The 12,230-nt window shown below is 49.8% G+C and overlaps 1 protein-coding gene across 4 annotated transcripts in view; it reads right to left on the reverse strand.

Annotated features, from left to right (window-relative positions):
* Window positions 1-594: 594 nt before the first annotated feature.
* The window catches only part of LOC138980124 (protein toll-like), a 14,450-nt gene continuing 2,814 nt past the window's right edge, over window positions 595-12,230 (reverse strand). Inside the window, exons 1-2 of one of the 4 annotated variants that reach the window (XM_070352958.1) lie at window positions 7,970-8,110; window positions 595-4,820 (exon numbers count right to left, since the gene is read on the reverse strand). In XM_070352958.1, the coding sequence (XP_070209059.1) occupies window positions 2,013-4,808 (2,796 nt within the window). In that variant the 5' untranslated portion in view covers window positions 4,809-4,820; window positions 7,970-8,110 and the 3' untranslated portion in view covers window positions 595-2,012. Of the gene's footprint in view, window positions 4,821-6,558; window positions 6,719-7,969; window positions 11,833-12,230 lie in introns of those variants that run through there. The other 3 variants (XM_070352948.1, XM_070352939.1, XM_070352967.1) reach the window with 3 other exon arrangements.

Raw genomic sequence — 12,230 nt, forward strand, 5'->3', positions numbered from 1 at the left:
CTCAGGCTGTTAAAACTTAGCATTTGAAAGGAGTATTAAGGGTCTCTCCTTGGGGGAAAAATGCACATTTGCCGGGGGCAGTGGGAAGAGGTGGGGGGGGGGGGGGGTTGGGGGGGCAGCTTCCCGAACACAGGACCGGGGGGGGCTTCCCGAACACAGGACCCCTATTATTAACTTTCTGTATCACATTCACTGATATATATTATGTGAACTTGACATTTTTTGTAGCTCAGAATACACTAAATGTCGTATTTCCAACCATAGAAAACACTTTTTAATAAACCAAACAGAATCTATTTGATGTACTCTGTAACCCTTGTTTACGTTTTATATGAACCACAGTTGATATCATTGAGGGTCTGAAATAAAAGAACAAGCACTTCTATTTGTGCCTGATAAATGAACTTTGCAGATTTGACAGGTCAAACAACAATTACACATGCACACACATACACCCACAGACACACATACATACGCGCGAATGCGTACACATGTGCCTGTAGACACGTTTTCTTTCACTTGCCTGCAGACACAACCTCACCACTGGGACTTCACACATGTGCAAATCGGTCAAATAATAAGATCAGCAGCAAATTGAAAAGTAAAGATTGAGTTTAATAAATCTGCATAAAAGATGTTAACAGGTATGGCTGAGAAGACTTTGCAAAACCAACTTGTAACGATTTCTGTCTAAATAAAAACAAATGTGCGTGTGCAGTAAAATGAGCATTTGTCAAGGTTTAAACAAATTTTAAGAAAGAAGCACCAAAAAGTGCATCACATTCACACGCAAGCTCATAAAATTTTGTTTCTAAAGATAATAGCATAAAATAAGATGGCATTGCCGAGTCCTAAAAAAGTAAAAAGACGTCGCATGCTTCTAAAGCAGGTCAAAATCCCATGGTACATTATTATATTCTGTAAGTGTTTATAGTGGTCTGTCACTGATCTGATTTGCCTTCAGATTACTTTTTTTCTTCTCCTACTCCCGTCATTTTATTCATCCCTTTTTTTTCTTTTTTTGTGGTCATTAGTAACCCCACTGTCAACTGCACTACGGGTTCATCTTCAGCCTTTTTGCTCAAATATCTTGAATCTGCGTCCCTAGTGTTTTGATCTAAAAGATGGTACCACTTGTTCTTCATTCCTACTCTCATGTATTTCGTCTGTTTTGATTTTTGTGCAATTTAGTGACATATTCCCTGATCACAAGACACATTAACCTTGTGTGTGCGACCTCTGTGCACTAAGTATACTGTAATCAGATTCACTCTCCCCAAATATTGGCGCTCCAAGTCTACTTAACTTCTTTTTCCTTATTCTTTTTGTTGTAATTTTTGTGTGTGTATCACCTGTACATGTATTACCACCCCACCTGTTTTTTGTTTGTTTTTGTATCTTGCCTTTCTGTTTGTCCGAGTATTTCAATTCAGTCCGCCATCACTGTTATGATTTCACTAGGATTGCTTATAATAAGCACTACATGATGCTCGAGTGAGAAATCCTAAATGCCATATATTGTTTATGTCACGATAAGAATAGAATAAAGTCTTGTTTAAACCAAAGACGTTCTCGCTGTCATGTTCAAACTTTGGTTGTCAGTGAAGTTCAAACAGATGTGCACCATTCTTTGAGTTCACTCTATGTTCCATGTTGTTTGCTTGCCTTTCTGCTGGGACTCCCCTGACGGGTTGTTAACACGAGGCAACGTAGAAACAGCGCAGTGAAAACGAGATGGCAACTAAGACAGGAATTGTTGTAGTCGGTTACACAAACATGCATACTTGAAGGACGAGACTATCATTCATTCACAACTTACAAAACACACACACACTTACACGCACACACACACACACACACACGCATGCACGCACACACACAAACACACACACACACTCACTCTAACAAAGCAAGCACGCACAAGCCCATCTTTAAATACACACGCATACCATATACACGGCTCAGTCACACATACACACACACGCGCACACACACATAAAGCATCCACAACGTCACACAGTCACAGCAGCTACAGTAACGGGAGCAGTAGGAATTGCCTCTCCGTTCAGCTTGGTGGTGACGTCACCGGCAGCCATGGCGGCGGGCAGGTAGGTGTCCATGTCGATCTCTTGAGGAGGGGCCTCGAGCTGGCCAACCCCAGCAACTTCTCCGATCATTTCCACGCCCTCCTGGGGCTGAGGGAGGGCGTACTCCAGCTTGGACCAGAACCACTTGTCCTCTGTGCGGAGGTAGGTGTGAGTGCGCAGGTAGGCCATCATTTCGCGATCCAGGATGCGGGCGTCCAGTGGGCCATGCACCACGATCAGCAGCTTGGCTTGCGGGTCCTTCAGCAGGCGGCTGTGGGCGGCGCGGAACTCGTGGCGGCACCACTCGCTGGCCAGGAAGTCGCGGGTCAGTACCAGCATAGTGCAACGCGAGTTCTCCACCGCCCAGGCCACGGAGTCGGCGATGGGGGCGCCCACGGGGAAGTCGCGCAGGTGGATGCAGAGGCGGTAAGGCCAGACCCGGTTCTCCAGCTGGTCCACCAGTTTTTCCACCACCCAGCGGTAGTCGTGCTGGCTGAAGGACACAAAGACATCGAAGAGGTAGGTGCGGGCCTGGTCGTACTTGTACAGGTCGAAGGGGCGCACCCTGAAGCGCGTGTAGAGGAAGACCAGCACCTCCAGGCGGTACCTGACCAGAAAGGAGCCAACCACCAAAGCCAGCCCCATCAGCATGGACAACGCGATCACCAGTGGCAGGTAGTTGAAGACGCCGCAGTTTAGGTCCTCGGAGGACAGCTTGGCGACGGCCTTGCCAGTCCAGCGGCAGCGCACCTCATCAGGGCTGAAGAGAATGGTGGAGTGCTGGTGCAGCCACTCGGGCATCCACAGGTCGTGGCAGCCGCAAGTCCAGGGGTTGCCGCCCAGGGTGACGTTGGTGGCTGCGGGCAGGCTGAGGTTCTTGGTCAGCGAGGGCAGAGAGCGCAGCTGGTTGTTGTGCAGCTCCAGCACGCTGACGTTTTGCAGGGCCTCTATTGCACCCGACGTCACCACGCTGACCTTGCTGTTGCCCGCGTGCAGCTCCTTCACCTGGCGTAGGTAGGGCCTGTGCTCCAGGCGCTTGAGACCCGACTGGTTGAAGTACAGCACGATGGGGGTGTCTGGCAGCATGGGAACGCTGGCGGGAAGCTCGGTGATGCTTTCTACCTCCGAACAGTTCACAGACAAATGCCTCTCGCCTTCCTTGATCAACTTGCACCTGCAGCCCGCGGGGCAGCCGTGGAGCACGGGGCAGGCCTTCTCGAAGGACAGGAAGGACAGGTACGCGCCTTTCAGGTCCAGGGGCTGGCTGCACTTCAGCTCGTTGGTGTCCATATAGGGTAGAACGACGCCGCTGTCGCTTTTGTCCCAGTAGCCCAGACTGAACCAGCTCTGCCTACTTTTTTTCGCCGCGCCCAAGAACTGCAAGAAGACGTCTATGTTGCAGTCACAAGTGAAGGGGTTGGCGGCTGCTTCGATGTGGGACTGGGGGGGAGCCACGTAGCCCGTGTCGGCGTAGGGCGGGTAGATCAGGCGGTTGTGTCGCACGTCTATCGTCACCAGCTTCGTGCTCAGTGGGCTTTGGTCAAAGTCAAATGAAGCCAGTTTGTTGTGGCTGAGGTTGAGATGTGTCAGCATGACCAGAGAGCTGAACGACCCGTCTGGTATCTCCTCCAGCATGTTGTGACTCATGTCCAGCCAGCGCAGCAGAGGGACAAGCGAGAAAGTGTCATTTGTCATGCTGGCGATATAGTTGTGACAAGCATCCAGTCCGAACAGCGGATGAATGTTCTTTAGAGCGCCAAGGCTGCTGATCTGGTTGTGTGAAACATCCAGGTGGTAGATGGATGGTGGAGCATGAAGGGTGGCGTTCTTCGTCTTGTTGGCGAACAGCTGTTTGAGGCTGTGCAGGCCATTGTGACGCAGGGACACGTGACTCGCGTACCTTGATCCCCCGAGAAGGCAGGGAGGCAGCCAGGTGAGGTCGTTGTGATCGAGGCTTAGGGAAGTCAGCTGCGAGGCGGCCACCTCACAGAAAAACCTCTTCAGCCTGTTGTGGGCAAAGCCCATGTACAAGAGGCGCGGCGTGACCGAGTTGTTCCAGTGCTGCGGGACTCTGGTCAGGTTGGAGTGCATGACTGACAGGGCTAGAAGCTGGTAGGCTGTGCTCAGGTCCAAGCTCGCCACGTCCACTGGCAACACTGCTTCCAGGTTCAGCACCCACAGGTTGAGGGGCACCGCCAGCATCTGTGTGTTGTTGTCCGCCTTCTCCAGGCCGCAGCCCTGCATGTCCAGCACGTTGATGAAGGCGTTGACCGCCGACACGTCCCACACAACGGAGGCGCCAGGGTCGCATGTGACCTTCAAGGACTTAAAGGACAAGCTGGAGCCCTGGAGGAGGTCAGTGATGTTGGCGCGCTCCCCCGGGCCCAGGTGGCAGCGGATGTCAGCCATGCTGCCGTACCAGGCTGTCATGATCGTGATGACCTTGCGGGCTTCGGACTCCAGTTCCGGCTGCATGTGCACACCCATGAAGGGCAGGTACTTGCTGACGTAGCCCTGCATGAGTTCCTCCGCCCTGGGCGTGGTGCAGTTGCACTGGGACGGGCATTGCCTGGACTGGCCGCTGCCTCCCCCGGTCAGGGCCGACAGGAAGCTGCCGAGGTCAAATGTGAGGATGGGGGTCGGAAGAAGGAGGAGGAAGAGGAGGAGAATTGTAGGCCCTACAGAGACGACGGGACGCTGGCTGCGCGTTGACTCACCCATTCAGGCTAGAGTCTGTTCAAAGACACACAAAGGAAGAACACGTCAGCATGGCATATTTACAAGCATGCGTGAAACTGAAATTTATGACTTGTATTGGAGATGCTAACCAGATAACAGAAACAGAAAGTATGTGACCACACAGTTCAAATCAGGAAGACTGATAAACCTGTTCGCTTCCAGCAAATATGTGTACACAAAGCATTCCCTGTCAGTGTTTACCCAAATTGACAATGCATAAATGAATACACCACACTCGCACACATTGCTCGTGTGTTGTTGTTGTTCTTCTTCTGTATATTGAACGTTTTGTTGCCAGTTAAAGCAAGTTACCCACGTAATCACCATAGATTCGTCAAGACAATGACATCACATGGGACACAAGCATTCCTCCACATGGACATATGTATGCCCTGGCTGCATTCTGTGTAGACTGAGTGCTAACTTCTGCGCAATACATGTAATTATATGACATCAATGCCAATCTGCGAAATTGATTCAACAACAACTGACACCACACACAAAATTAAAATCCCGTTATGTGCAGAAAGCAGTCTGGCTGTTAATGCTTGGTGTGTGTCAAAGCGAAATGATGCTCTTATCGTATGCAATAGCCTGTACAAATCTGCGCCGGTTTACATGACCTTTCAGTGTACACAGTACAGAAGGTAATCTCAAAAAACAAACAGAAAAGCTCAAGGAAATAATGTACTCTCTCTATCTCTCTTTTGCACAGGATAACATTTGCTGCACACGGGGACCTATAATATAGGTCTATGCTGCACATTATGGCATTCGTTTACGCTCTCTCTCTCTCTCTCTCTCTCTCTCTCTCTCTCTCTCTCTCTCTCTCTCTCTCTCTCTCTCTCTCTCTCTCTCTTGCACAGGATAACATTTGCTGCACATGAAGCGGGCATTCGTTGTAACTTTCGCGCACACTGAAGCTATACTGTATGATAGAAGAAATATGTTTATTGGTTCTTCTTTACCGGTAAAACCAACATGCGGCTACAAGGTATAGGACGTCAGCCAGCCTTCTTTATCTTACATAAACTCCATTCTGACTATCCCCTTCCCCTTTAACATACTGCTAATCGAACTTTGGACCCCGTATTCCACTATTGGAGCCTAATGCGTGATGAACATTGGCATTTTGACTTGGAAATGTGCTTTATCGCCAAATCTTTCTATTCTCTTTCAAGGGACGTAACCACTCGGTACCTTTTCACATAGATCGATTTTTGGGGTAAAGCCTATCGAATTCCATCACGGCATAGGGGGGGGGGGCCTATCTGCTTTATTTGCAAGACCTTGACATGCCTTTCTCCTTCTAGATAATTGTACCTCTTGAAATTGGCGGGGAAGCATTCAGCATGGAGTTTATTTTGACAGAAGCCCGGCTAAAGTCCTACCTATATACTAGCCTATATAGCCGCATGTGTAAAACCAATCCAGATGAGAAGATATTAAACTGCCAAACTCTAAACCCATCCGCACGCCTTCCTCTTCCCTTTCTATCTCAAATTCACACGCAAAACCATGCATTGCCAGAGTGCATGTGTGCATATGCAGAATGAAAAGGCGCACGCAGACGAAAAAAAGAAAGAGGTTGGACCTCATAAGAACGAGGAAGCCACAGACTGACAAGTGACAGAACGACTCAACAAGAACAAACTCAAAAGCTTTTCGCTGCCAAACTACACATCGCATAAAATTCTGAAGTAAACGCACGGTTCAGTCCTTGAAAACATACCTTGAGCTGTCGTTCAAAACATTGTCCAACGATAATTCGGTCTGATCTTATGTTTCAATGTCCAAAAATGAACAAAAATCGGCGGGACCGCCGCCTTTACACATTTTGTCCTTGTATCGTTTTCGGTAGACATCCGTCCTGCGTCACCATGTGACGTTGAAACAAAAATGACGTTTAAGTCCGCCCCGCCCCCCCGTCAGTAATGCTCGAAATTGGCAATGACGTCATTTACAGCTTCGAGAGATTTGTCTCGGTCTTTCGATTTCGCGCGCTTTTGTGGCTGAATTTCAATGACAGTTACACTGAGTACAGTAATCCTTTGTTTTTTAACTTTGTTCATCTTACCACAGTCACTTCGTTGTTTAGAGTTACTGAGTTAGTGTAAATTATAGCAGTTTTTATGTAATGAGGCACCAAAAAACAAGAATGTTAAGTAATTGAAACGCTTATTATTGAAAAGACAAAACGTTACATTTACTTGTACGTCGACCCAAAGGTCTTTGAAGTAGACAGACCATAAATATAAATTAAATAATAATACGAGTATCTATGGACAGACAGACAAACCTCGATGATTACCTCGCTGGCATTTTGCAAGCGAGCCGCACGATCTTGAGATAAGTTCCTTTTATCTGTTTTATAAGTGTTTTTCTGTAAGACCTTTGGGCCGACGTACTAGTAAATGTAACGTTTTGTTTCGTAAATAATACACGTTCTAATTACCTACCATTCTTGTTTTTTTTTATTCTGAATATTGGAACGTTGGCAGGCTATCTGATTTTGTATGTGTGTAATAAGGCACCGCATGTATGTCTGTTTATTCCAGGTTCAAATCATGTGCACTTGCGAAAGTCTATTACTGATATAAATACACGGTTAAATGATGTTCTTCTGCCGAATGGTTGGTTGGCTGGCTGTTTGAATGATTTCCAGAAGGGAAAAAATTGGAACGTTTGCCCTCCTTGAACTATTATTTGACAACCGAAACGATCGAGGATGTATATAATAATGATCACAAGCTAAAAGCATAAGTAGCTTTTCGAACAAGAGACTGCTTCCTTTTTTTCAAACAAAGTTTTATCACTTTTGCACGATCGTAGACCCAACAGATCTTACTCCATTAAATGTCCGTGTCAATTAATAAGCGATTATAGACTGAACTGTCTACTCGATTTACTTCCTATTTCATTCAAAAGCCAAGCATCACTCTGAAGCTATCAATAGGATATACTTCTTCACATTTTTTGTTGGTCTCTTCTTCTCTTTCTTCTTCGCCCGATTCCTCCCTTCACAACCACCCCCTCTGCAAATCGCAAAGATTTTTTTTTAAACAAATTATCAATGTTAAACACACACACACACACACACACACACACACACACACACACACACACACACACACACACACAACCTTAGGCGGGTCCGGCAGGTAGAAAAACAGCTTCTTCCAGAACCAACCATCCTCCACGCTGAGGTAGGTGTTGGTCTTGAGAAAGGTCCGCACCTCCTCCGGGAGCTTCTGCTCTTCCACATTCTCCAGCCAGACCAGCAGGAGCTTGGCGTGGGGGCAGCGCGCGTGCTGAGCTCGTGCCAGCTGGAAGGCGTACAGCCACCATTCATCTTTGGCCGTGTCCGGGCTCAATAGGCAGAGAGTGGCTTTGCTGCGAGCCACGGCTGTCGCGTACGACTCCGCGATGGAAGCCCCCGGCACGAAATCTCGGTCCGGCATGCACAGTCGGTGGTGGGTGGGGTGGGTGCGCGGGAGGAAACTGTTGACCACCCACTGCACACACGCGTCGGAAGCTCCGTGCACCACAAGGGCCTCGTGGTCGTAGTCCTCCTCTTTGAAGCGGTGCACGTGTGTGAAAGGTCGCACGTGCAGATGCGTGTGGATGGCCACCATGGCTTTCAGGCGGTAGGCGTACAGCAGCGGTCCAAGCACCACAGCCAGTCCCAGCACCACGCTGAGCGACACCACCCAGGGGAGATAATCTGCTGGTTCGCACACCGAGCTGTCCCACTGCGCTACCCTCTTCCCTGCCTGGGTGCTGGCGCTGCACCATACCTCCTCAACGTCACTCACTCTCACTCCGCCCGCGCCACTCACTGTCACCCCGTCCTTATTTCCGCCTCCTCTGGTCATTTCAGCCAACCAGGAGCGCATAGACACGGCGTCACAGTCACATGACCACGGGTTACCAGCCAATCGCAGCTCCAGAGTCGGCAAGGTATTGGCGCGGTTGTGAAAGCAGTCCGGTAGACGTGTCAGTTTGTTGAAGGAAAGGTCCAAGAATTGTGCCTGTGGCAGTGCTTCGCACAGAAACTCGGGCGCACGAGTTAAACCCCTCCTAGACAGGTTGAAGCTGACGATTCTCTGGAGATATTTTGCGTCTTGTACAGACGAGGACGTTGCATTCACGTCCCAGGTTCCTTGAAACTTGACATGAAGAGGATATTTATCGGGTAAGCTTTTCGGCTGCTGAAGATCTTTGACGCTGGAGCAGTCCACAGTGACGGTATTGAAGCGTGACCAAGCTGAAGCACGGTCGTCACTGGACGCATTAGTAACGCTGTCGTTTCGAGGAGTTGTGGCGTCCTGATTGTAACGTAAGAAAGTGCACGTGCAACCTTGCGGGCAGTCCATCACTATGGGACAGGTACTGTTGAAAGCCACTGTGTCGAGAGGACGCCCATGCAGAGGCGCGGGATACTGACACCTCATTCCATCTCTGTCCTCGTAGCTTCCCGACAGACCGACATTGACTGTGCTCCCCACGTACTGCTCCATGTCGCAGTCACACGCGTAAGGGTTACCATCGGCGTACACGGAAAAGCCTACCCCCGGGTCGTAGCCGTCCTCGCGGAACGGCGGGTGCGAGAAGCTGTTGTTGTTCAGGAAGATCTTGCACTGTACTACGCTGAGGTATGTCCTCAAGGGTCGCAGGGAGCTGTCGAAGCGCTGGAGGTGGTTGTGCTGGAGATGAAGCTGCATCAGCCAGATAAGCGACTTGAAGGAGCCCGGCTCCAGATGCCGAAGACGGTTGCGGCTGAGGTCCAGCCAGCTGAGCTGGGGCAGGCGCACGAAGGACAGCTTGTTGAGGGTGGAGATCTTGTTGCCGGCCAAGATGAGGAAGACAACGTTCATGTCCGTCAGGACGCCCACATCGTGGATGTCGTTGTCGCTGAGGTCCAGGAAGTCCATCCTTGGCGCCGGCACTAATCGCGGGTACTGGAGGGGCGTGAGGTCCGAGATGGCGTTGCCAGGCAACTTCAAGGAGATGAGGGAGGGCCTCAGTAGGCAGACGGGCACGGATTTGAGGCCCGTGTTGGACAGCGTGAAGTTGGTCCAGGAGGCTGGAGTGGGCAGCAGCTGGCTGCAGTTGAAGTTCGCCAGACTGTTGTGCTTCATTTCCAGAGATGTGGCTTTCTGGAACAAGCCTAACACGTCACTTAGGGCCTGCACGCTCAAAGTCGTGTTCCAGAGCTGCACGTCACGGATGCGCGGGAAAATGGTGTACGTGTTGAGGGTCGGGCTCCCATCACTAGTCATGTTTCTCACAAGAGCGTCGCTTGACGAGGAGTTCCATAAGAGCACGCCGTCGTTGACGCCAGGGTTGTCTGACACCGTGAGGTTGTAAAGCCAGGCTGTCGTCCCTCCAATCTTGGTGAGTCTGATGAGAGACATGTTCCTGTCCATCACCAGCACGCCCTCTGTGCTCACCTGGCAGTTGTCGCTCCACCGCCCGTATCGGTGCAGGCGGGAGTCTCTTGAGATCACCACCCGCGCCCCTTCTTTGCACTCGAACGATATGTTGTAGAGCTGAGTGGGTCCCAGCTCGCCCTTCTGAGGACGGAAACTAGAGGTATCGTTGGAACCACGTGCCCTATTCAGGCTTTCAAGGAAAGAATTTTTGTAGCCGACCTGCGGGAACAATCTCGCTTCGGTTTCAGCGTCCAGAACGAAGGTGACGTTGGCAGGTAACTGGCAGTAGGTGACACCGTCCATGGCATTTTTCAGCAAGACCGCCGTCCAGAGGGTGTTGACGTTACTGGACTGAACATACTGGCTGAGCATGTTGAAGAGGATGGACTTTGGGTTCTCGCCCTGACTGACCAGTTGCTGGAGAACGAAGACCTTGATGATGTCGTCGTTGAACTGGTCAGACGCGCTGCCCACAAGCCTGCGAATCTCTGGCACCAAAGCATCGGCCAGTCTCTCGTAGTCCGGACAGTGACACATGTCTGGGCAGCCCTTGCTGGAGGTGGTGGAAGCGTTGGTCACGTTGGTGGTGTTGTTTGTAATGATCGGTGTGCTGTTGTTCGTCATTTCTGTTGTGATCTTAACGCTCGTTGTGTTGTCGCTCGTACTGTTCGTAGTTCTGTTAATAGTTGTCGCGTTGCTTTTGGTAACGGTGTTGTTACCACTGGCAGACGTGGAGTTTATGATGGTGTTGGAAAGAGTTGTGGCTTCGCCGGGCTTCCCAGTGAGAGTGCTGGTTGTGGTGCCGCTAATGTTTGCGCCACTGACTGCCACACTGTTGTTCCCGTTGTCATCATTTGGTGGAACTGAGGGCAAAGTTCTAGCAAGTTCAACTAGCAGAATGGCAAGAATTATACGTGAACCAGGTATGGTCATGGTTTAGGACCGCGCGTGGCTCGTTCTCAAGATTTGATATTGCTTTTTCTATCTATGTAGTCAGGACTACTGATTGGTCGACCTATGCCAACCTATCTCCTTTCATCGTCGACGTTGTTGGCTAGTTTGATGTATTCCTTTAGTTGAAACCGCGGGAAGCCCTTTTCTTTTGTTCAGGATACTTTCATGTCGAATCATGACATTCTTAGCGAGCAGTTGTCCGGCGAAGAAACAAACAGTTTATGATTTGTTTGGGTGTCTGCTGTGTGGTTGTTGCAATCCTAAATTAGGGCGCTTTTTTCAAGATGCTTTCACGAAGAATTGTATTGTTCACGAACAGTTTAGCAGCAGAAGAACGACGCTCCTTGGTTCTTTGGTTGTTCGAGTATCTGGCTGCAATTGATGTGGTCATAAACTTACCAGTCGCTATTGATTCACAATGCTTCCACTTAGAACTTGATCTTCCATGTTCCGGAAAGAAAAAAAACCTCTAGTTTCTTGATTGTTCGTGCCGGTCTGCCTGTGGTTTCTTGGAGATGTCGGCCTGGTGTTTGACTGGCTCCTCAGTCGTAGGGCTGCTGACCGCCCAGACTTTCTGGTCGCTGGCTCACTGGTTAGTAGTCAGCCTGGACAGCCACCTGGACAGAAGACGAACACACGTGAGGGGTCAGGAGGATTGGCAAAATGGTCCGCACGGCAAGGATGGTAACTTTAACCCCTGCCCGGTCACAACTGACCGCTCCACTCTAGCCCTACATTTGTATAATAGGTATCGCTTTTCCTTCACTGGCCTGTGTCTACTAGACACACCAATAACTTTTCGGCCCACAAATGTCAACATCAGGCGTTTGTGTAACTGGACAGGAAGCACTCACACCACTACATCAGCACCTTGAAATGCACTCTCAACAGGCGCCTGTGCTACTTTTAATGAAGTACACTTATGCTAATTGCGCGGGTTGGCCTCTTGCCGTCTTGATCCGGACACTGGCACGGAATTTTCTTTTTTCTCAACTGACCAGCACGTCAGCACCTT

The sequence above is a fragment of the Littorina saxatilis genome, linkage group LG1 (genome assembly GCF_037325665.1).
Source record: "Littorina saxatilis isolate snail1 linkage group LG1, US_GU_Lsax_2.0, whole genome shotgun sequence".
Taxonomy (NCBI): Eukaryota; Metazoa; Mollusca; class Gastropoda; order Littorinimorpha; family Littorinidae; genus Littorina; species Littorina saxatilis.